General features: G+C 50.5%; 1 protein-coding gene across 1 annotated transcript in view; it reads right to left on the bottom strand.

Annotated features, from left to right (window-relative positions):
- Window positions 1–538: 538 nt before the first annotated feature.
- ADA2 (adenosine deaminase 2) overlaps window positions 539–25,499 on the bottom strand; it is a 31,797-nt gene continuing 6,836 nt past the window's right edge. Inside the window, exons 4-9 of the mRNA XM_030815770.1 lie at window positions 12,759–12,886; window positions 11,017–11,107; window positions 9,402–9,510; window positions 3,778–3,935; window positions 2,990–3,192; window positions 539–2,748 (exon numbers count right to left, since the gene is read on the bottom strand). Of these exons, the coding sequence (XP_030671630.1) occupies window positions 2,655–2,748; window positions 2,990–3,192; window positions 3,778–3,935; window positions 9,402–9,510; window positions 11,017–11,107; window positions 12,759–12,886 (783 nt within the window). The 3' untranslated portion in view covers window positions 539–2,654. The remainder of the gene's footprint in view (window positions 2,749–2,989; window positions 3,193–3,777; window positions 3,936–9,401; window positions 9,511–11,016; window positions 11,108–12,758; window positions 12,887–25,499) is intronic.

A 25,499-nucleotide genomic window follows, 5' to 3' on the forward strand; every position in this document is an offset into this window, starting at 1 on the left:
AAGGCAAGATTATTGCTGGTTCATTTTGCCAAATCAGAGATCACAGCAAGTCCAGGCCAGAGGCTGTCTGTGTCTGCTTGTGTTGAAGGTCCCCTGTGGAGTTGGGACCTAAAAGAGATCGTCAGGGATTGGGGAAGGCACTGAATCACCTGCAGAGTTAGACAGGACCCTAGAGCTTGTCTTCTTCCATCCAGGTACAGCTTGTGGTTGCTGACTCCTGGTCGCAAGGCTTCTCCCAGGTCCAGGAACCAAATGGTGATAAACTAGGAATGGAGAGAGGGCTTGCTGTTGTCTGAGAGCCCAGGTACAAGTCATGGAAGTTGGATGAGAGGACATTCACATCCGCCTGGGGCTTTTAAGGAATTCTTTGATTCCCTGCCATCCTTGAGTTGGGTGAGGACAGAGCTGGCTTCTTGCACCCTTCTTCTAAGGCCAGGTGAGGAGCTGGACTCTGATCACACGAGGTCTTTTATTTGGGGCGGCTCTGCTCTACTCCCCTCTGCCTTGGCAGCTGGCTGAACAGACACAATGACAGCCACTCATTCAATGCATTGTTTATTGAGTGTTAACTAGCTTTGGGCCCAGGCTCTGGGTTAGCGGCATGCGTGAAACAATCAGAAACAATCATGAGCGCCTGCCCACATGGGGCTTACAGTCTGGCAGGGCGAGACTGTAGACACAGAGTAAATATCCAATTATAAATTGTTATTAGAGGCATGATGGAAACGAGCAAGGCTCCCTGAGAGAAACAGGGCGGGCATAGGAAAACTTCTCTGAGACAGCGACATGAACCTGAAACTTGAAGGGTAAACAGGAGAGGGCAAGACAAAAGGGTAAAGAAGGAATGTTCCAGGCAGAGAGAAGGAGAAAAGACCCAGGCACAGTATAGAGCTGAGGACATCTGAGGAAGAAAGGGCTGCCGGGGTTGGGGCCCTCGGGGTGACTGGGAGAGGAAGGCACTGGAATGGATCCAGATTAAATCGGATGCTGTATGCCCTGTGGAGACACGGGGTGTGCCTCTAAATGCACTGGGTTGTAAGCAAAGGAGTGACCTGATTGAATTTGATATTTTAAAAGTCATTCTAGGCCAGGTGGGGTGGCTCACGCCTGTAATCCCAGCGCTTTGGGAGGCCAAGGTGGGTGGATCACGAGGTCAGGTGTTCGAGACCAGCCTGGCCAACACAGTGAAACCCCATCTCTACTAAAAATACAAAAATTATCCGGGCATGGTGGTGCATGCCTGTAATCCCAGCTACTCGGGACGCTAAGCCAGGAGAATCCGCTTGAACCTGGGAGGCGGAGCTTGCAGTGAGCCGAGATCGCGCCGCTGCACTCCACCCTGGGTAACAGAGCGAGACTCCGTCTCAAACAAAACAAAACAAACAAACAAAATGTCATTCTACACTGTGAAAAATGAGCTGGAGGAGGCAATGGGAAGAAAGGGGAGATCAGTGAGGAGGCTGTTGTCACAGCTCAGGCAGGAGCATGGTGGCTTAGACTTGGCAGCAGCGTGCAGTTAGAGTGCCACCGTTGGAGTCCGGATGCGGGATGCGTTCTGATGTAGGGAGTGGGGCACAGCGCAGCATCAAGACTTGCACTGAAAATTTCTGCTCTGAGCAACTGGGTGGAATGGATGGAGGTGTCCTTCACCAGCTATGGGAAAGGCCAGGGAAAGGTTTAAAGGGCTCAGTGTGGTGGCTCATGTCAGTAATCCCAGCACTTCGGGAGACTGTGGCAGGAGGATCACTTGAAGCCAGGAGGTGGAGACCAGCCTGGGCAACATAGCAAGACACTCTTTAGAAAAATTAAAGTAGAGAAAAAGAAAGATTTAAAGGGAAGAGACTGAGGGTTCAGAATTGTACCTCGCCAGTGTCTGAGATTCCTGTGAGTTCTCCAAGTGCATAAATAAATGTGGGAATCATTAACAAATAAATGGTATGAAAAAGCAAAGGAGTGGATGAGACCACCCAGGAAAACTGTACAGAGAGAGAAGAGAAATAAAGAAGAGAGAGTTAAAGAGACCAGAATAGGCCAGGCATGGTGGCTCACGCCTGTAATTCCAGCACTTTGGGAGCCCGGGGCAAGTGGATCACCTGAGGTCAAGAGTTGGATACCAGCCGTGCCAACATGGTGAAAACCTGTCTCTACTAAAAATGCAAAAATCAGCTGGGTGTGGTGGCACATGCCTGTAATTCCAGCTACTCAGGAGGCTGAGGCAAGAGAATTGCCTGAACTCGGGAGGCGGAGGTTGCACTGAGCTGAGATCACACCATTGTACTCCAGCCTGGGCAACAAGAGCAAAACTCCATCTCGAAAAAATACAAAAATAAAAAAATAAAGAGACCAGAATAGAACAGAGCCCAGGACTGCGTCCTGAGGAAACAGCACAGAGATCAGAGAGAGGAGGAGGCTCTGAAATAGGGAAACTAGAAGAAATGGCCGGAGAGGAGAAAACCAAGAGGGTCGATGTCACTGTGGCTGAGAGAGAATATTTCCAGAGGATGAATTTGGTCAGCCAGCCAAGTGCTTCTGACAAGGTCGCTCCATACAGAGGCCACTGATTTGATGAGGACATGGGGCTGATTCAAGAACGAGTGAGAGGAAGTGACAGCGTGTGCGAGAAGACAGCTTGTAGAGGGCCGGCTAGCTTCTCCTCACTTTGTAGCCACATCTGCTATGAACTTATCCCATCTCTTCTTCCAGATTTCCATGAAAGTATTTTTCTCAGTCTCCAACAGGGTACTGTACCTGCAGGAAGAGGAGGAGCCCAGGTCAGCCTCAGGGCAGGGGTTGGGGAACGGGGCGGGGAGCCTGAGGGGACATTAGAGGCTTGCAGAGCACTCTCCCCAGGCCAGCAGCAAGGACTAAACAGCCATGATGAGAAGGAACCCACAGGACCATCGAGACATCTGCCTCAAGCCTCCAGAGAGGCAAACACAAGCTGCGGGCTGGAAGGAGGCGGGGGGCCTGGAGGACACGGGACACTCACTTGATAGAGTTCATGGCCAGCTGTTTGAGGGTCCTCAGGTCAGCCTTCATCCCCCCAATGCCCATGAAGACCTCATAGAAATCGTAGGACAAGCCTTTGGCACCAAAGATAGCTGGGTCATCAGAGCTGATCACCATGGGGTGCCCAGTGGCCATCAGAGTGGCTACAGGGTGGTTCCTCAAGTCAGATACCAGTTTCAGCACCTGCCCAATAGGAGGCAACGGAGAAAGATGAGCTCTGATCCCTAAGAAGAGTAGTCACAAGTGAGGTGAGACCTTGAGCCCCATCAGCTCCCTTCATCTTCCCATCATTATCTCCCCAGTATTGGGATGACTTCTGGGCAGAGTCACAAGGAGACATAAGGAACAGAGCCAGTCCTCATGCTCCTCCTCATGTTTCATCAGCACCACAAACATCTGGTCACTTCTGGTCCTGCTCAGAGAAGCGCTAACTGAACACAGACACAAAGGACCCCAAGAAACCGTGGGGAGCAGCATCCCATGGCCCATCCCACTTCACCGGCCTCCCCCCGTGTCCTTTTTGCTTTGTCTACAATTTTGCCCAAAATTCCACCCCACTGGGGACCCTCATTGCTGCCTCATTCTTATTGGTGGCTTAGGCAAAAGGCCCCTCCTGAATAACTTTACTAACAGGGGTGGGAGAGTGGAGGGATGTAGGTAATAAGAGAGTTAAGGAGAGATAACTCTCCTTAACAGGAAGAAGTTTAAGAGAGCAGAGGTTGTGGTTAGGGGAGATCATATGCGATTAGCCGCATGGGTCACACATACCTGGTTAGAGATGGGACAGACTTCTATGGGGATGTCCTTTTTCCAGGAGTAAGCCCTGACTGCAGGGTGTTTGCTCAAAGCAAATCCATGGCCGATTCTGGTAGTGTTCAGCATCAGAGCATCCAGAATGTTCTTGTCTATGGAAGTGCCCTGCCAGTCTGAAGACAGGGGAATGGCCTTCCATGGGGGATGGATGGGTCTGACCCACCGGCCCCCCGACCATCCTCAAATAAACAGCGCCCCCCAGCACAAAAATGAAGAGAAATTAACATTAACACAAATACACACACAGTTTCCTTTTAACAATGCTAAAGAGAGGTATGATATGGCTTTATTACATTAATCATCTAATTTATTAATTTATCATTCTAATGAGAAAGTTGAAACTTAATAGCTTCTATAAATTGACCAAGGATGTTCACATAGTAAGTAGCAAAACCGAGTGTTTTTTTTTTTTTTTTTTTTTTGAGATAGAGTCTTGCTCTGTCGCCAGGCTGGAGTATAGTGGCACGATCTCAGCTCACTGCAACCTCCACCTCCCAGGTTCAAACAATTTTCCTGCCTCAGCCTCCCAAGTAGCTGGGACTACAGGCGCACACGACCACGTCCAGATAATTTTTTGTATTTTTAGTAGAGACAGGGTTTCACCATGTTGACTAGGCTGGTCTCGATTTCTTGACCTCATGATCTGCCTGCCTCGGCCTCCCAAAGTGCTGGGATTACAGGCGTGAGCCGCCACACCTGGACTGCAAAACCGAGTTTTAAACCTTGGTCTCTCTGACCCACAGTCCACTTTCCTTCTTCCTCTTTTGTGGCACTCTTTTTTTTTTTTTTTTTTTTGAGACGGAGTCTTGCTCTGTCGCCCAGGCTGGAATGCAGTGGCGTGATCTCGGCTCACTGCAACCTCTGCCTCCCAGGTTCAAGTGATTCTCCTGCCTCAGCCTCCTGAGTAGCTGGGATTACAGGTGCCCACCACCACGCCCGGCTATTTTTTGTATTTTTAGTAGAGACGGGGTTTCACCGTGTTGGCCAGGCTGGTCTCAAACTCCTGACCTCAGGGGATCCACCCACCTAGGCCTCCCAAAGTGCCGGGATTACAGGCATGAGCCACCGTACCGGGCTCTGGGACTCTTAAGCTTATGATCTTTATAACAATGTGTTACAGGTTCTCTTATTTACAGCATCAGTATAACTACCTGTATGTGCTCACTTTAATTTATATATTTAATAGTACTATCAAGACGTTATCACTTGCTAGGTGACTGCAGACATTCTTGTGGCCTCCCTTCTCCCCTGCCATCCCCATCACACTTTTCTTTTTTTTTTTTTTTTTTGAGACGGAGTCTCGCTCTGTCACCCAGGCTGGAGTGCAGTGGTGCAATCTCGGCTCACTGCAAGCTCCACTTCCCGGGGTTCATGCCATTCTCCTGCCTCAGTCTCCCGAGTAGCTGGGACTACAGGCACCCACCACCACACCCGGCTAATTTTTTTTTTGTGTATTTTTAGTAGAGATGGGGTTTCACTGTATTAGCCAGGATGGTCTCGATCTCCTGACCTCGTAATCCGCCTGCCTCAGCCTCCCAAAGTGCTGGGATTACAGGCGTGAGCCACCGCACCCGGCCCCATCACACCTTTCTTGCAGCTAAGGCCCTCAGTAGAGGATGAAAGGTCAGATATGCCTTTCTCAGTCTCCCTTACAGCTAAAATAGCCTTAACGCTGGACTGGGAGGTTATTTGTTGGGGAGGTTTGGCGGATTCCTCCCTGATAAAAGGAGATCCACTGGGAGGCTGTCTCCTATTTTGCTTCACTGGATGTGGTCACCCCAAATGTGATTCACCATCTGACAACCAAGTGGGGCAGAATCACCCACGCAGTGGGCATAGCACAGATTGCTTCTTATGTGAGATAACAAATGTCCTTATTGTAAAATCGGTGGGATGCATGTACTCTATTCTTGCAACTGTAAGCATTCTAATGGATTCACATATAAAATATGAACATCTGGCTGGGTGCAGTGGCTCACACCTGTAATCGCAGCACTTTGGGAGGCTGAGGCAGGAGGATTGCTTGAGCCCAGGAGTTCAAGGCCAGCCTGGGCAACATAGAGACACCCTGTCTCTACAAAAAATACAAAAATTAGCCAGGCATGGTGGCATGTGGCTGCAGTCCCAGCTACTTGGGAGGCTGAGGTGGAAGGATAACCTGAACCCAGGAGGTGGAGGCTGTAGTGAGCTGTGATCATGCCACTGCACTCTAGCCTGGGTGACAGAGTGAGAGCCCATGTCAAAAAATATATATATATATAAATGAAAACTTCACTTTTCTGATAGAAATAAACTCAAGAATTTCCATTGCTGCCTAGCACATGTATTTTGGTGGATTTTCACTGGTTTTTAAAGATTTCTTCTTCTTTTTAAAAATAAGGACATTGGCTGGGTGCGTGGCTCAGGCCTGTAATCCCAACACTTTGGGAGGCCGAGGCGGGCGGATCACGAGGTCAGGAGTTCCAGACCAGCCTGACTAACATGGTGAAACCCCATCTCTACTAAAAATACAAAAAATATTAGCCGAGCGTGGTGGCAGGTGCCCGAGTAGTCCCAGGTACTCAGGAGGCTGAGGCAGGAGAATGGCATGAACCTGGGAGGCGGAGCTTGCAGTGAGTCGAGATCGCGCCACTGCACTCCAGCCTGGGGACAGAGCGAGACTCTGTCTCAAAGAATAAAATAAAATAAAATAATAAAAATAAGGACATTACTTTTAGGTATTAGATACCCAAGTCCTGGCAAAATCATCTCCAAGGATCATACATCTTGGAACCTGTTAGGTCCTGTGCTGCAATGTTTTGTAGGGCCAGAATTATTTCACACACGTAAGTATGATTTTCCCCAACCAAACCACAAGTTCTTCAAGGTTAATAACACCCTCACCCAACCCCCTCCCCCTCAAACAATTCTTCTGCTCTCCTAGAGCAGACTTTGATCTAAATTGGATCTAAATTGACTTGAAATGTCAGGAAAAAGAGATTAATGCACAAGGTCCCTTCCTCTGAGAGACGGTGTGATAGAGCAGAGCTTAAGCCTGGGTGGGAAATGAAGCTGCCCATCACTCTTCTCCACCCCTCCTTGGTCTTCCGAGGGTGACAGGTGGGATGCTGAAGACAGCTGCCCTCCTGGTCCCGGCCTCCATGTGAACAGCCTCCTCCCAAATCTTCCTTTGGATCTGAAATTGCAGCTGTGATCTTGCTTAGTTAGGGTTTACACATTTTAAGGACTGGAATACGGGAGGGGCTGAGATGACTGAGCGAGCCAAAGGATGGAGTTCTGGGGAAGAAAGATGTGGCTGGGCTAATGGCATTTCAAGAGGAACAGCAGCCAGGGTCTGCATGGGGCAGGGCAGGGTTTCCTCTCCTACGATAATGAGGGACAGAACATCCTAAAGACAAGGAGCAGACCTGGTTCTCCTCCCTCTTCCACCAATTTCCAGCTGTGTGGCTTTAGGCAGATCAGTTAACCTCTCAAGCACAATTCACTCGGAGGATGGAGAGCATCAGAGAGGGTTCCAATTCATACACATTATATACATGCATCAAAATATCACATGAGGCCGGGTAATCCCAGCACTTTAGGAGGCCGAGGCGGGCGGACTGTTTGAGGTTGGGAGTTCAAGACCAGCCTGGCCAACATGGTGAAACCCCATCTCTATTAAAAATACAAAAATTAGCTGGGTATAGTGGCAGGCGCCTGTAATCCCAGCTACTCGGGAGGCTGAGGCACGAGAATCACTTGAACCCGGAAGCCAGAGGTTGCAGTGAGCCGATATCACACCACTGCACTCCAGCCTGGGCAATATAGTGAGACTCAGTCTCAAAAGAATTTTTTTTCCATGGCTCAATCCTGTAATCTCAGCATTTTGGGAGGCTGAGGTGGGTGGATCACTTGAGGTCAGGATTTCAAGACCAGCCTGACCAACATGGTGAAACCCCATCTCTACTAAAAATACAAAAATTAGCCAGGCATGGTGGTGCATGCCTGTAATCCCAGCTTCTCCAAAGGCTGAGGCAGGAGAATCGCTTGAACCCGGGAGGCAGAGGTTGCAGTGAGCCAAGATCGCACTACTGCACTCCAGCCTGGGCGACGGAGTGAGACTCCATCTCAAAAAAACAAAAAAATTGACCAGGCGCAGTGGCTCACACCTGTAATCCCAGCACTTTGGGAGGCCGAGACTGGTGGATCACAAGGTCAGGAGATCGAGACCATCCTGGCTAACATGGTGAAACCTCGTCTCTACTAAAAATACAAAAAATTAGCCGGACGTGGTGGTGGGCACCTGCAGTCCCAGCTACTCAGGAGGCTGAGGCAGGAGAATGGCATGAACCCAGGAGGCAGAGCTTGCAGTGAGCTGAGATCATGCCACTGCACTCCAGCCTGGGCCACAGAGCGAGACTCCATCTCAAAAAAAAAAAAAAAAAATTTTTCCTTTTTGTGTAGAATGGGATCTTACTATGTTGCCCAGACTGGTCTCAAACTCCTGGACTCAAGTGATCCTCCTGCCTCTGCCTCCCTAAGTGCTAGAATTACAGATGTGAGCCACTGTACCAGGCTAAAACAATTTTTTTTTTTGAGACAGGGTCTAGCTCTGTCACCCAGGCTGGAGTTCAGTGAGCCTGGGCTCAGGCAATCTTCCCACCTCAGCCTCTGAGTAGGTGGGACCACAGGTGTGTACCATCATGCCTGGCTAATTTTTGTATTTTTTTGTAGAGACAAAGTTTTGCCATGTTGCCCTGGCTGGCCTCAAACTCCTGGGTTTAAAGAGATCCACCCACATCAGCCTCCAAAGTGCTAGGATTACAGGCATGAGCCACTGTGCCTGTGCCCAGCCTAAAACAAATTTTTATAGCCAAAGTAGGATGATGTCAGTTTGCAGGATTATGCCCCTACCATGAAAAATTTAAAAAAAAAAAGAAGAAGAAGAAGGATTCGAATTCAGACTCCACTGCGTACCAGCTCTTTAACCCTGGACCACTATGTTTGGAGCCTTGGGCTCTTCATCTATCAAATGGAGGTTAAAAACTGGGGAAACGATTAGAAATAAATTAGAAAAGACCGGGCGTGGTGGCTCACCCTTGTAATTCCAGCACTTTGGGAGGCCGAGGCGGGCAGATCATGAGGTCAGGAGATCAAGACCATCCTGGCTAACACGGTGAAACCCCGCCTCTACTAAAAATACAAAAAAGTAGCCACGCATGGTGGCAGGTGCCTGTAGTACCAGCTACTTTGAAGGCTGAGGCAGGAGACTCTCTGGAACCTGGGAAGCCGAGGTTGCAGTGAGCTGGGCAACAGACGGAGACTCCGTTAAAAAAAAAAAAAAAGAAGAAGAAGAAGAAGAAGAAAAGAAAAAAGGAAGGAAGGAAGAAAGAGAAATTACAAATAATACATGTAAAGTGGCTGATTCTATTATCCTTGTTATTCCTTCTCCATGGGGCTGTTGTCAGGATTAAATGAGATAGAGCACAGGAAAGCGCTCTGGAAACGCCTGTAGGCTCTAACCCCGAGGCATGGGCCTGTGGCCAGGAGCTCTCCCATTGACCACCTCCGCTGCCCCTGCTCGCATCCCGCAGGCTCACCTGTTTCTCCGGCGTGGAAGAAGTAAGGCAGCTTAACGCCATCCTTGGTGGGGATCATCAGAGCTTCCTTGTAGTCGTGCAAGGAGTGGCCAGTGTCCTCATGCCCCACCTGCAGGACAGAGAGGGACAGGGAGGCGTCTGCAGGGCGCATGCCTCACTTGCTGATGGCACGCCCTGCAGCCTGTGCACACCCTTCCTTGTACCCTGCCGCCACTGTTGGGACCTTTGTCACCCAGCCTTTTAAGAATGACCAGGAGCAGGCCAGGCGCAGTGGCTCACACCTGTAATCCCAGCACTTTGGGAGGCCGAGGCAGGCAGATCACGAGGTCAGGAGATCGAGACCATCCTGGCTAACACAGTGAAACCCCCTCTCTACTAAAAATACAAAAAATTATCCAGGTGTGGTAGCAGGCACCTGTAGTCCCAGCTACTCGGGAGGCTGAGGCAGGAGAATGGCATGAACCCAGGAGGCGGAACTTGCAGTGAGCCGAGATCGCACCACTGCACTCCAGCCTGGCCAACAAGAGCAAAAAATATATATATATATATTTTGTAGAGATGGGGTCTCACCGATTTGCTCAGGCTGGTCTAGAACTCCTGGACTCAGGTGACCCTCCCACCTTGGCCCCCCAAGGTGCTGGGATTACAGGCGTGAGCCACTGCCCTGGCCTAATCTAGATTCTTTGTTTTTTTTTTTTTTTTTGAGATGGAGTCTTGCTCTGTCGTCCAGGCTGGAGTGCAATGGCACAATCTCAGCTCACTGCAACCTCTGCCTCCTGAGTTCAAGCAATTCTGCCTCAGCCTCCCAAGTAGCTGGGATTACAGGTGCAGGCCACCATGCCTGGCTAATTTTTGTGTTTTTAGTAGAGATGCCGTTTCTCCATGTTGGCCAGGCTGGTCTTGAACTCCAGACCTCAGGTGATCCACCTGTCTCGCCCTCCCAAAGTGCTGGGATTACAGGCATGAGCCACTGCGCCCGGCCTAGATTCTTAATGAGATTGCCGAGCTGTCACCTAAGAAATGTCCTGGTTGTGCTTTGATTTGGTGGGGAGGTGTGAGACAATGACAACATCTATGAATGTGTAGCTTCAAAAACGTGTGGCCAGGCATGATGGCTGGAGAGGGAGGGACAAATATCACTACCTTGAGGATTTGCAAAGGGCTGGCTCCATCCTGGACTCTGTTTCCAGACATTACCCCCCAATCCCCACCCCGCGTGCTACAGGGGCTGGTGAGGGTTTTAAGAGCCACACCTAGGTGAGCAGTGTGGGATAGAAAAAAGGGCACGGGCCAGGCCATGGGGAATGAGCTCATAACTGTGGTCCAAACTCCCTGAATGCCATCCTTATTCTGGAACTTTCCTTGTTAGCTTGTTAGACAGAACTGGCTGTCTGCTCTCCCTTCTCCAGTGACAGCTGTCCCCTGCAGGCCTCTGAAGAGGGTCAGCGCTGAGCTCTAAGCAGCCCTGCTGGGTCAGCAGCCTGAGCCTGCCCTGGGATTTCAGGCTACCAACAGGCACATTGCGCTCCCTTCCCAAGGAGTTGCCGCTCCGCCCAGACAGGCATCCTCGCATGCCCCCTTAACAGGCAGCCCTTCTGTTCACAGCATGGGTTACCAGGTCAAACCCTGCCACCACCGTGGGGAACTTGGCTCGGAGCCCCATGGCTGTTCGGATGGATTCTGCAATGACAGCCACATCTTTGGATCTGTGAGAGAGACAGAGAAGCCAGGAGACAGTGCCCAGCACCAACAGAGCACAAACCCCAGAGCACTCCCTCCATGCAGGGCTGGGCTGGCCCCAAGTGTGCAGGACCCGTTTCCCAAACCTGAGGCACCCCTGCCCTCCTGACCCCACCCCGACCAGGCCATTGTGACCCCTGAGAGATATGTAGCCCAAATCCATTCTTATCAAAGACCCTTCCTGGCTCTGAGGGCACCTGTAGTCTCTGAAAAGTAGGTGGGGTCAGAGGACCGACGGGAACAGTTTTATTTGTCTGTGTTTAGAGGAGGCCAGGTGGCCTTGTTCCCAGCTCTCCCGGCATCTCTGTCGGGGGTGTAGACATGGATGCAGCTCAGGGGCAGCTCTCTGTCCACCGGACACCTGCAAAGGGCCACAGGTCACCCAAGTCCCTGATGGGTCGGCTGGACCCAGTAACCATCTGGCCTCTTGCTGATTAAGTCAGCAAGACCCTGGGCACTGCAGAACCCTACAGGGGCAAGGCAGGCAGCATGACAACAAAAGCCCCAAAACACAGGGTCTGGCGCAAGCCCACAACAGCTCAAGTTCTCTGCCCTGCCACTGGCTCTCCTGCTCCAATCCTTGGCTCTGTGGGGACAAAGCCTTCCTGGCCTGCCCCACCCATGGCCTCTCCCCAGAGCCTAGGCGAACCTGGGGGCACTGATGCACTCAGCTCAGCCCTCACACCCTCCTGCCACTGGCCCTGGGAAGGGGCATCTGGCACCAGGGAGCCTCTGAGTAGAACGTGGGCCCATCCTGCAAGCTCCCTCCGAGGGGGACTGGCACAAAGCCAGAGCTCAGCTCCTCCAGGCCCCAGGCCCCATGGAAGGGAAGGGGACTCAGGAAGACTGGGCATGGGAGGAGGCTCCTGGGGAGTCAGTGCCCTCCAGAGCCCAGGCTCGTGGGTGAGCTGAGCAGATGGAGCCACTGCCAGATCCCTTCGGTGCCCGCCCCATGCCTGACTCCGAGGGACCCCACTGGCTGCTGCCCTTGCAGCTGCGACCATGGACAGGTCCCAGCCTTAGACTGGCTGCTCTTTAAAGTGAGGGGAGGGGTCTTGTCTGGTAAAGTCAAAAGGACAGTTAAGCTGCAAAGCTTTCTGTGCTTCCCTGGGAAAAAGAGTGGGTCTTTCACCCACGTGCCAGGCCACGCACATGGTACTACTGGAGGTCCCCACACGCAGACTTGAGCCAGTGCCACTCAGGGTGTCTCCCTGATCAAGGACTCACACACAACCACACACAGAACCCAGAGGCAAACTGAAACCAAAAACGGGCCAATTATCCAAACATTCAGGCAAAACCATTACGCTCATAAACGAGTCACCAGGACAATGTGGGGTCACAGCCGAGAATTCTCTGGGAAATTCACACATTCTTCATTTCAGTTTGGGGGTGAAGACCTGAACTAGAAGTGGCTTCAGGCAGCAATTCATTGCTGGGTCACTGCACTTACCTACTACTGTGCTCACACACAGAGGCACAGCACAGCTCCTTGACACCAGTGCTGGGCCTCTCCGGGCCTCCCAGCCCCGCTTCTCACCCCTCCCCTCCCAGCCTAGTAGCTCTGCCTGCATCCCAGTCTCCCAACCTGAGCTCTTCAGCAATATTCTCTCTCACCTGTGATCCGAATAAATGATTTTGATTCCAATAAACTCAGGGTGAGTTTCCACAAACTTCTGAGCTACTTCCTGGTAAGTCTTCACTGACCACTCTTCGTCATGGTGCTCTCCACTGAGCTCATACACCTGGAAAGGAAGCACAACCAGGAGCCGTCAGGTGAGCAGCGAGAGACACCCTTCCCAGCCACACCTGCCCAGCCACCCCTTCCCAGCCACCCCTGCCCAGCCACCCCTGCCCAGCCACCCCTTCCCAGCCACCCCTGCCCAGCCACCCCTGCCCAGCCACCCCTTCCCAGCCACCCCTGCCCAGCCACCCTTGCCCAGCCACCTCCTTCCCAGTCAACTCCTTCCCAGCCATCAACGAGCTCTGGGAAAAGTAGATGGGGTCAGGGGACCCACAAAACAGTTTTATTTGTGTTTGGATGAAGCCAAGTGGCCTTGTTCCCAAAAGTCCAGCCAGGCTGGACAGTGCTTCCCTTGTTCCTCGGGCATTGTCTCTGCTGCTGCATGGGGAATTCCTAGCTGGCTCTGGGATAACCCTGATGCTGATGCCCGCCTGTCTCCTTCATTGCTGGGTCACCACACTTAAAACAGCGCTTGGCACACGAGAGGGTAGGTGGCCATTAAGCATTTGCATAATGGTTGAAGAACAGGTCACGGGGGGGGAGAGGTGAAAGCTAGAAAGAGTGATCTGAGAATGATGTCATTCCCCAATACCTGCTCACCTCCCCACTGCTTCCCGAACTCCATGTGCAGCAGCTGCAAGGCGGCCACTGCCACCAGGGACAGCAAGGGGGACACAGGGAGATCAGAGTGGGGAGAGCTGGGAGTGGGCAGGTGACAAGGAAGCTAAGGGAAGGGAGGTGTGTAATGGGGAAAGGTGGCTCACACCTGTAATCATAGCACTTTGGGAGGCCGAGGCAGGGGGATCACTTGAGGTCAGAGTTTGAGACCAGCCTGGCCAACATGGTGAAACCCCCATCTCTACCAAAAATACAAGATTAGCTGGGCATGGTGGCACGTGCCTCTTAATCCCAGCTACTGGGGAGGCTGAGGCAGGAGAATCGCCTGAACCCGGGAGGCAGAGGTTGCAGTGAGCCAAGATCATACCACTGCACTCCAGTCTGGGCGACAAACCAAGACTCTGTCTCGAAAAAAAAGCAGGGGGGCCCTCTCTCTTCCTCGGCGCTGCCTACAGAGGTGGCAGCCGTCTCCTCCTTGGCATCATGGCCACCCTCAGACCCCTTGTGAAGCCTGATTGTCAAAAAGAGAACAAAAAAGTTCATCTGGCACCAGTCTGACCAATATGTCAAAATTAAGCATAACTGGCGGAAACCCAGAGGTATTCACAACGGGGCTCGTAGAAGGTTCAAGGGCCAGATCTTGATGCCCAACGGTGGTTATGGGAGCAACAAAAAAAAAAAACAAAGCACATGCTGCCCAGTGGCTTCCAGAAGTTCCTGGTCTACAACGTCAAGGAGCTGGAAGTGCTGCTGATGTGCAACAAATCTCCCTGTGCTGACGTCGCTCACGTTTCCTCCAAGAACCGCAAAGCCATGGTGGAAAGAGCTGCCCATCAGAGTCACCAACCCCAATGCCAGGCCGCGCAGCAAAGAAAATGAGTCGACAGCTCATGTGCACGTTTTGTGTTTAAATAAAACCGTAAAAACTGCAAAAAAAAAAAAAAAAAAAAAAGGACTGAGCGCGGTGGCTCATGCCTGTAATCCCAGCACTTTGGGCGGTCGAGGCGGGCGGATCATGAGGTCAGGAGTTCGAGACCAGCCTGGCCAATATGGTGAAACCTCATCTCTACTAAAAATACAAAAATTAGCCGGGTGTGGTGGTGTGTGCCTGTAGTAGTCCCAGCTACTCCGGAGGCTGAGGCAGGAGAATCGCTTGAACTCAGGAGGCAGAGGTTGCAGTGAGCCAAGATCGCGCCATTGCACTCCAGCCTGGGCGACAGAGCGAGACTCCGCCTTAAAAAAAACTAAAAAAAAAAAGATGTGGAATTTCTGCAGAGACTGTGGGGTGAAGGAGATAGGGAGCAATAATATGGAGATGTCGATTACTTCTATGGCATCAATTAAGCCCTTATGATGTAAAAGGAACAGGGCTGGGCATTGGAAGGGATGAAAAAATGCTAATAGACAAGATAGCTGCCCTCAGGAGTGACAATGTGGTCAGAGAAATAGACTTGACCCACTAAAAAGAGCTCACGCCTGTAATCCCAGCACTTTGGGAGGCCAAGGCAGGAGGATCACTTGAGCCCAGGAGGTCAAGACCAGCCTAGGCAATGAGTGAGTTCCTGTCTGTAAAAAGGAATGAAAAAAGAAAACAATAGAATAAGTGCTAAAGAGAAGCACATGACCTCTCAGAAGAAGCAGTTTGCTGTGACTGGATGGGTCAGAGAAGGTTGCTAGTCCTGACCAAGGGAACGGTGGCTCCACACAGAGCCAAGAGCTGCCTGGGGGCGGGGGTTCAAGGAGCCAAGGTTGAGAGCTGCAGTGGGAGCCAGGAGCTGTCCTCTCACTAAGGGAGAAGTGCCCTTCCTCCCGGGAGTCGGCTCTTGCCTCTGTGGCATCTCAGGAAATGGGCCCTTGGGAGACCACCTCCTCTGCTCATTTCCCACCAGCCCCTTGCCTCACTCCTGTCTCCCCAGCCTAGGGGCCTCCCACACCCCTCCAGGCTGTGGCCATTGTGTGTCCTTTGTCTCTGGGCAGTCCCTCAGATCCCCGCATTCCCCCAGGCCTGCAGAACAGCACTGCTGCTCTCTCATCTCCAGGGTGCTGCCCCGCTGCCTGGGCAGGGGCAGTGGGCGAGCGGGCAGTGAGGCTCTCCGCTGGTCTTTGCTATTCTGTTTCCTCTGCTGCCCCAATGAAGCCTGGCACATCACACAGCCCCTGACACCCTGCACCTGGCCAGGCCACTCACTCTTCTCGGGCAGTTTCCCTGACTGCCTGACCTGGCACAGACATGCTCAAGGCTACTGAACTTTAAGGCTGCCAGAGCGTGCCAGAGGGGAGAACCTTAGGTACTGTTCATTCAGGATCTAGTATTGTCTATTATTATTATTATTATTATTATTATTATTATTATTATTTACTGAAGGGGGTCAGAATACGTCACCCCAAATAGGCCACTTTAGCAGAAGAAATATTTTTAGCTGAAGGCAATTAAGAAGCAGCAAATGAAGAAAGAGCTCTTTGCCCACCCCATCTGCCTAAATTTCCCTTTGTGAAGGTGTCGCCCTCCCCTCTCCCGCACCAGGAGAATCACCCTTACCACTGGAAACACAAAGTTGTTACCAAGATGGGTCTGCACAAACCAGCCTTATAAAATTGCCCTTATCTTCCATTAGTTTCCCCCATATGTTTACCTGCCCACAATTTACTGTCCTTAGAAGCCCAAACCCCTTTTCTTTCATCTTGTCACTTCTTCACAATTTATTAGCAGTTGTTAAAATGGAATATAAGCCCCCAGTCTAACTTCTTTGGTGCTTCACATCTTTTCAAGGAAGGCCTCCATCTATCTGTGCACATAGCAAATTTTTAGGCCGGGTGTGGTGGCTCACGCCTGTAATCCCAGCACTTTGGGAGGTGGAGGTAGATCACCTCAGGCAAATCACACGAGGTCAGGAGTTGGAGACTATCCTGGCCAACATGGTGAAACCCCATGTCTACTAAAAATACAAAAATTAGCCGGGCGTGGTGGTGGGCACCTGTAATCCCAGCTACTTGGGATGCTGAGGCAGGAGACTCGCTTGAACCCAGGAGTTGAAGGTTGCAGTGAGCTGAGATCACACCACTGCACTCCAGCCTGGGCAACAGAGCAAGACTCCATGTCAAAAACAAAAAAGCAAAACAAAAAAATTTTTTTAAACTGTTTTTTTTGCAACAATCATGCCGTGTCGTCCAGGCTGGAGTGCAGTGGCACAATCTGGGTTCACTGTCTGTTTCACTCTTATTCTGTCATGGATATACAGTAGAATTTTCCTGAAGCTGCATCATGTGTGATACTATTCTGACCGATAATGGATTACGTGTTTGTATTTAGAATAATTTCTTTTTTTTTTTTTTCTTGAGATGGAGTCTCGCTCTGTAGCCCAGGCTGGAGTGCAGGGGTGAGATCTCGGCTCACTTTAACCTCCACCTCCCAGGTTCAAGCGAGTCCCCCGAGTAGCTGGGATTACAGGCACGTGCCACCACGCCCGTCTATTTTTTTGTATTTCTGGTAGAGACGGGGTTTCGCCATGTTGGTCAGGCTGGTCTTGAACTCCTGACCTCATGATCTGCTCGCCTCAGCCTCCCAAAGCGCTGGGATTACAGGCATGAGCCACCGCGCCCGGCTAGAAAATTTCTTAATTTTGGCTGGGTGCAATAACTCACGCCTGTAATCCCAGCACTTTGGGGGGCCAAGGCGAGTGGATCACCTGAGGTCAGGAGTTCAAGACCAGCCTGGCCAACACGGTGAAACCCCCTCTCTACTAAAAATACAAAAATTTGCTGTAATTCCAGCTACTTGGGAGGCTGATGCAGGAGAATCATTTGAACCCAGGAAGCGGAGGTTGCAGTGAGCCAAGATTGTGTGCCATTGTACTCCAGCCTAGGCAACAAAAGCGAAACTCCACCTCAAAAAAAAAAAAAAGAAAGAAAATTTCTTAATTTTAACATCTAATACAGGATATATCAATAGATATAATCCACGTAAATAAAAGGCGTTTGAAATTATCAAAAATTTTTAAGAATATAAAGAGGTTCTGGGACCAGAAAGTTGGAGAACCACTGTGTTAACCCAACCCACAATTCTTACCTGCAGTTGTCTTGGACTCATCTAGCTGGTTCACAGCAGGAAAGAACAGGGTTCTGTCCTGGCCTCGAGCACCCTGTCATTACTGAGTCTCCTGCCCACATCCCCCAGCTAGATTGGAGGCTCCTCCAGGGTAGAGTCCTTGCAGTTTTACTCTCCCTACCTCCTCCCCTATGGCACCAGAGCAGGAGCTCCACAAATAAAAATTAATTCAAGGAGAGTGCTGTCCACAGGAGTTTTAAAAGTACTAAGGCCCAGGCAGGAAGGGCAAATAGACAGATGTTGGAGGAGTGGTGGGTGGAGTCATGCTAGCAGAATAGAAGGGAGACAAAAGAAATAACCTTTAAAAAATATTAACAATTGACAGTTCTGCTTAAAAGAAGATCTCTGAGGCCTGGCATGGTGGCTCACACCTGTAATCCCAGCACTTTAGGAGGCCAAGGCAGGCGAATCACCTGAGGTCAGGAGTTCAAGACCAGCTTGGCCAACATGGCGAAACCCCGTCTCTACTAAAAATACAAAAATTAGGCGGGCATGGTGATGGGCACCTGTAATCCCAACTACTCGGGAGGCTGAGGCAGGAGAGTCACTTGAACCCGGGAGGCAGAGGTTGCAGTGAGCCAAGATCGCACCACTACACTCCAGCCTGGACGACAGAGTAGTTCATGGGGAAATTTGGGAGCAGAGTGCTGTAAAGGTCATACAATTGGTTTGTATCAGAACAGAAACAAGGACTCGGAATTTCTTTTTTTCTTTTCTTTTCTTTTTTTTTTTTTTTTTCTGAAACAGGGTCTCACTGTGCCGCCCAGGCTACAGTGCAGTGGCATGATCTTGAACAGCCTTGAACTCCCAGGCTCAGGTGATCCTCCCACCTCAGCCTCTTGAGTAGCTGGGACCACAGGTGCATACCACAATACCTGGCTAATTATTTTGTTTTGTCTTGTTTTGTAGAGACAAGGGTTTTGCCATGTTGCCTAGGCTGGTCTCGAACTCCTGAGCTCAAGGGATTCACCTGCCACCATCTCCCAAAGTGCTGGAACTACAGGCATGAGCCACTGCACCTGGCCAGTACTGGCAGTTTCACTCAGCTTTCACTACCAGAGTACCATTCACTTAAGAAGTGTTGAGCTTCTACTACATGCCAGGCATATGCAGGGGCTTTATGCCATAATCTCATTTAACCCTCCAAACTACACTATGAGGTAGGTCTCATTTTACAGATAAGGATTTTGAGGATTTAAAAGTTTGAGAAGGCTGAGCACAGTGGCTCACGCCTATAATCCCAGCACTTTGGGAGGTCAAGGTGGGCGGATCACCTGAGGTCACGAGTTCGAGACCAGCCTGACCAACATGGAGAAACCCCGTCTCTACTAAAAATAGAAAATTAGCCAGGTGTGGTGGCACATGCCTGTATTCCCAGCTACTCAGGAGGCTGAGGCAGGAGAATCGCTTGAACCCAGGAGGCGGAGGTTGTGGTGAGCCGAGATTGTACCATTGCACCCTAGTCTGGGCAACAAGAGCGAAACTCCGTCTCAAAAATAAAAATAAAAAAAAAATTGAGAAACTCAGCCCCCCTGCATAATTAGTGGGGCTGGAGACCGACCACATTTCAGAATTTTGCTTGCCCTGAGTTGTCTCCTGTCATCAGGAGGCCCCTGCCCCCTCCTGTAGAAAGGTGACAGTCACTAGAGTGACATCTCAGCCTTGGCGGCACATTGGCATCACTCAAGGAGAGGAAAAATGCCTGTGTCCCACCCCAGAGCAACCAAATCAGAATCTGTGGGGTAGAAGCTTGGTGTTTGTAATCTCCCAGGTGGTGCTAGGGTGCGATATACAGCTGGGGTGAAGATCTGCCACTGTTCCAATTTAACAGACAAGTAAATAGCACAATGACAGCATAGTCTGATGAGTCCTGTCAAAAAGGGAGCAGTTAAGAGGGTGCGTGTTCTCGTAAAGCGACACCAGCAACATGACACAGGGTTCGCTTCATTCAGCAAGGAGCCAAATGGAATTTTGAATGAAGGGTCTGCTAGGAATCCAGGCAAAAGCATGGGGGCTGGGGAGCACGGGTACGGGGGGCACTAGAAATGCTTATTATATGAATGATAACGTCTTAGAAAACGTCTGGGAACGACTGTCACAGGTTCTCTGCCACCGACGTGTCTCCCATCAGCTCTCCCCTCCATAAGTGCCAGCAGGGCCATCCCCTGTGGATAACCCTCCGGGGTCTTGGAAGAGCCCAATGCTAAAGACTCAGGGGACCCAGTCTGGGCCTCAGACTCTGCCGTGGGGGAAGGGGCTGGAGCCCAGGAGATAAGACCCGCCTAGCGACTGTTGCTACCGGCGAGCAGTCTTTGTTACTGAGCATTAGGAACACAATGGGAGGCTCAGCGGCCAGGATAGTCCGTCCACAGCAGCCCTGGCCGGAATTAGCCCGCGACCAGGCAGGGGGAGGCGAGGCGGCTCAGCAAAAGGATTCCAGTGAAGACTGTTTTTAGTTGTTAATGTGTTGGTGGCCCCCCCACTCTGGCTAATGGGGGGCATTAAGACCTAGACTCTCCGTGGCAAAAGCCTTTGTTCCAGGGTCAGACCCGAACAAATGGTCACATCCCCTCCCCCTCCCCCTCCACCAGAATCCCAAATCCTAGCAGCCCAGCACCTTCTCCAAAGGCTGGCCGGGGGACGGGCGGAGGCGGGCACAGTGAGGACAGAGGACTGGAGCTGGGCAGGCCAAGTCTCTCCACCTCCGGCTCTGGAAGGAGAAAATGGCCATCTGCAGAACAAGGGGGAAGATGGAACAGGAAGCCAGTGCTCTGGCGCCTCTCTTCCTCCCTCCGATCCAACCGCTCAGCAACTTCTCCCACATGCCTCCCCACCAGGCTCAAGATGAAAGTCTCTGTCTCAGCGTCTCCTCCCTCCCCTCCTCTATCCTCTTCCCCTCCACCCACGAAGATCCCAGGGTTCTGCAAGGGTCGGAGTTCCCTGTGCACTCCCACACCAAGACAGTTGTCAGGATTTGCCCAACAGGAAGTTCTCCCCTACCAGGGCCCAGTTCCATTCCAGGGAATCCATCTCCCCTCCGGAAAAAGGAAAATTGAAGCCAGATGCCCTCTGGGATCGCCATTTGAGGTGGGCGTGGCTATTAAGACGCTCAGAGAGCCCAGCGCGGTGAGGAAAGCGACGAATTTAGGAGCCCTGGCCTGGGTCCAGTCACCCCTTACTACCTATGTGATCTTCATCAAGCTCTTTGACCTTTCCAAGCTTTAGTTTCGACATCAGTAAGATGAATTAATAGCTGGGCATGGCTCGCGTCTGTAATCCTAGTACTTTGGAAGGCCGACGTGGGTGTATTGCCTGAGATCAGGAGTTCGAGACCAGCCTGGGCAATATGGTAAAACCCCATCTCGCCAGGCGCGGTGGCTCACGCCTGTAATCCCAGCACTTTGGGAAGCCGAGGCGGGCAGATCACCTGAGGTCGGGAGTTCGAGACCAGCCTGACCAACATGGAGAAACCCCATCTCTACTAAAAATGCAAAATTAGCCGGGCGTGGTGGTGCATGCCTGTAATCCCAGATACTCTGGAGGCTGAGGCAGGAGAATTGCTTGAACCCGGGAGGCGGAGGTTGCGGTGAGCTGAGATCACACCATTGCACTCCAGCCTGGACAACAAGAGTGAAATTCTGTCTCAAAAAAAAAAAAAAAAAAAAGTCAAGATGAAGCAGGTCCTTCCTCAAAGTGTGGTCTGGGTCAGGCCACCTGCATTAGAATCCACAGGAAGGGGGCTAGGAGAGGGGTGCTAGTTATTTTTACAGCTTTCTGATCCTACCAGACAGCACAGAATTAGAACCTGGGAGGTCAGCATCCAATAGCTGATTTTAAACAGCACCTCCAAATTCTTCATATGCACCCCAATGTTTGAGAACCTCCATCCACATGCATGATGACTACTGGGGCCTACTGGGAGGATACCAGGCTATGTAAGATCTGGGTTGGTCTGAAATAAGTCATAATTTAGCTGGGAAATCAAGGCTTATACATTATGGCATAAATAACACAAAGCAATGCACTCAGGCTACTGAACAGAAACATTACAGGGAACGAAGGAAGGAGGGAAGTGGAAAGCCATGGTCCCAGAAAGGATGAAGGAGGGGCTGCTGACCTGCCAACTGGGTGGGGCTGAAACTGCTCAGGAGAGAAGGGTGAGCCTCGGTGGACTGGAGTCCAACCCTGAAGAGAGGCTTCCAAATAGAAATTAGCCAGGCGCAGTGGCTCACGCCTGTAATCTCAGCACTTTGGGATGCCAAGGTGGGATGCCAAGGTGGGTGGATCACTTGAGGTCATGAGTTCGAAACCAGCCTGGCCAACATGGTGAAATCTCATCTCTTCTAAAAACACAAAAATTAGCTGAGTGCGGTGGTGTACACCTGTAATCCCAGCTACTCGGGAGGCTGAGGCAGGAGAATGACTTGAATCCGGGAGGCGGAGGTTACAATGAGCCAAGATCACACCACTTTACTCCAGCCTGAGCAACAGAGAATGTCTCAAAAACAAACAAACAAACAACACAAGAATCACCTGCTCTGGGAAGTGCAGTTTCTTCCAGCCTCCTACCTAGGCCAGGAGAAAAGTCAGCTCATCAATTTTTGCCAGCGCCTCCCTTTTCAGAAATTCTTTTCTCAATAAAAGATGCGACCTTCTCTTTTCTTTTAAAAGGATGATTTGTGTCCTGTGTCTTATCTGTCTGCTCTGTCCACAAAACTGATGAAAGCTCCACTGCAAGGCAAAGTTAATGTTCCCCTCCCACTTCTCAAGAACTCAGAAATGGAAATATAACTCTGCACTCAGAGAGTTAAAATAGAAAACAAGCAACAGATCCAAGTGGAGACATGCAGGTCACACAAGAGATCGGACTTTCCAGAATCCAGAATCCAGCCTTGCCGCTAAACTCACCAAGGGTATTAACATATCCAAGGAAAAGGCTGGGCATGGTGGCTCATGCCTGTAATCTTTGGGAGGCCTAGGTGGGTGGATCACCTGAGGTCAGGAGTGCAAGAACAGCCTGGCCAACATGGTAAAACCCCGTCTCTACTAATAATACAAAAATTAGCTGGGTGTGGTGGTGCACGCCTGTAATCCCAGCTATTCCAGAGGCTGAGGCAGGAGGTTCCCTTGAACCCAGGAGGTGGAGGTTGCAGTAAGCCAAGATGGTGCCATTGCACTCCAGCCTGGGCAACAAGAGCGAAACTCTGCCTCAAAAAAAAAAAAAAAACCGTATCTGAGGAAAAAGGTGGGTCAGTCCAGGATGCCAAGCAAAGGGAGAGTTGAGACCCACAAACTGGAATAACTGGAATAACAAGTGGATCAGCTGAGGTCAGGAGTTCAAGACCAACCTGGCCAACACGGTCAAACCCCGTCTACTGAAAATACAAAAAATTATCCAGGCATGGTGGTGTGCACCTGTAGTCCCAGCTACTCGGGAGGCTGAGGCACGAGAATCACTTGAACCTGGGAGGTGGAGGTTGCAGTGAGCCAAGATCATGCCACTACACTCCAGCCTGGGTGACAGAGAGAAACTCTGTCAAAAAAAAAAAAAAAAAAAAAAAAGAAGAAAGAAAAGAGGAGAGTTTCCTGATGAAGCATAAGTGTCTGATCCGAGTGATAACCGTATTCTGACTTTCTTGTTTACACATCTGTCCCTTATGAATTTGTTCAGTGTGTATTGATCCTGTGGAGCCCTGTCACTTCTGGGTCTACAAACAATAAACTTTGGAGCCCATAAAAGACTATAGAATATGCTAACAAAACTAAAATACTGCCACCATGTGGGCCTTTCCACAAGCTTAACAGTCAGTCCCCAAGGCATTTGTGTATCCGATCAATATGTAAATGAACGAGCAGACTCTCTTGGAGACAATGTGAAGACTCTACCAAAGGTCACTTTCCCCAAGCCACTGAAAACCTTTAACCAGCTCAAACCCTTCTGAGCTCACCACATAGAACACCCAGGGATCCTGCCCACTCCCACAATACCCCATCTCCCTCAGCCCAACAAAAACATCCTCAGGAAAGTTCTCTCCAATAAACTCACGGAAATAAAACTCTAGCAGTATTTGAGCACCTAGGGCTGCTCTCCTCGAAAGATCCCTGCCCCAGCAACACGAAGCCTGGGGTCAGTCCATCTCAGAGTACCTAACCTCAGTTGTCCTTTGCTTCTGGTCAAAATGCAAGACCCCAAAATCAGATATTTTTTGATGATGCTCCCTTCTTTGGACTCTTTCTACTCCTTTCCATTTCACTCTCTCCAAACTTCCTTCCTTAAAATCAAAATTTTTTTTCTCTTTTCTTTTTTTTTTTTTTTTTGAGACGGAGTCTCGCTCTGTCATCCAGGCTGAAGAGCAATGGCAAGATCTCTGCTCACTGCAAGCTCCTCCCGCTGGGTTCAAGTGATTCTCCCTCCTCAGCCTCTCGAGTAGCTGGGATTACAGGCACACACTACCATGCCAGCTAATTTTTTTTTTTTTTTTTTTTTGAGACAGAGTCTCACTCTGTCACTCAGGCTGGAGTGCAATGACGCGATCTCTGCTCACTGCAACCTCCGCCTCCCAGGTTCAAGCAATTCTCCTGCCTCAGCCTCCCAAGTAGCTAGAACTATAGGCATGCGCCACCACGCCCAGCTAATTTTTGTATTTTTAGTAGAGACAGGGTTTCACCATGTTGGCCAGGATGGTCTCGATCTCTTGACCTTGTGATCCACCTGCCTCAGCCTCCCAAAGTGCTGAGATTACAGGCATGAGCCACCTCGCCCGGCCACCAGCTAATTTTTGTATTTTTAGTAGAGATGGAATTTCGCCATGTTGGCCAGGCTAGTTTCGAACTCCTGGCCTCAAGTGATCCACCAGCCTTAGCCTCCCAAAGTGCTGGGATTACAGGTGTGAGCCAACGCTCCTGGCCTCCCCTCTCTTTTTAACCTCTCCACAATTCTTCTTTCTGTGTGCAAAACAAGTCTCTCTATCCTAAAAAGAAACCTGTGGCCCCTGTGGTTCCCTCCAGCTATCTCGACGTTCTTTCTCTCAAATCACAGTCAGAACCTTTAATCAGCCAAACCTGACTCCAATTCATCACCTGTATTTCATTTTTCTTTCTCTTTTTCTTTTTTTTTTTTTTTTTTTTGTTTGTTTTTTGAGACAGCATCTCGCTCTGTCACCCAGGCTGGAGTGCAGTGGCACAATCTTGGCACACTGCAATCTCTGCTTCCCAGGTTCAAGTGATTCTCCTGCCTCAGCCTCCCGAGTAGCTGGGACTACAGGCTCCTGCTACCGTGCCCGGCTAATTTTTGGTATTTTTAGTAGAGACAGGGTTTCACCATATTGGCCAGGCTGGTCGCGAACTCCTGACCTTGTGATCCACCTGCCTCAGCCTCCCAAAATGCTGGGATTACAGGTGTGAGCCACCGTGCCCGGCCATGTGTTTCATTTTTCTACTCCCAGAAATGGGGTTTCTCTTCTCAGCATGTTACTGAAACTGCTCAAAGGTGACCTTGTAATTTCCAAACCCCATGGACGATTATCAATCTGCATGTCTCTTGCCCTCACCCTGCCATGTGGCTCTCTTTATTTTTGAAACCCCTTCTTTTGACCCCTAAGATGGCTCTATCCCAGTTCTCCTCCTTCTCAGTTTGTGTCACGAGGCCCTGAGTATCATGGCAGAGGGGAGAACGGGGAACCATGAGAAACAGGGGGGCAAAGGGCAGCGTGGAATGTGTTTCCAGTTTTGCTGGAGCCTGCCCAGTCCATTTCAGGTTTCCTTGCTCATGGTGGCCCCTGGAAAGGCACATGATCTCTTGCACCAGAGACCTGGGTGGTCAATTCATGAGCATTCCATCTTCTACCAGCTAAGATCTGAGTCAGGCCAGAGCAAAGGAGGTGGGAGGAAT

Source organism: Nomascus leucogenys, chromosome 7b (genome assembly GCF_006542625.1).
Source record: "Nomascus leucogenys isolate Asia chromosome 7b, Asia_NLE_v1, whole genome shotgun sequence".
NCBI classification, from domain to species: domain Eukaryota; kingdom Metazoa; phylum Chordata; class Mammalia; order Primates; family Hylobatidae; genus Nomascus; species Nomascus leucogenys.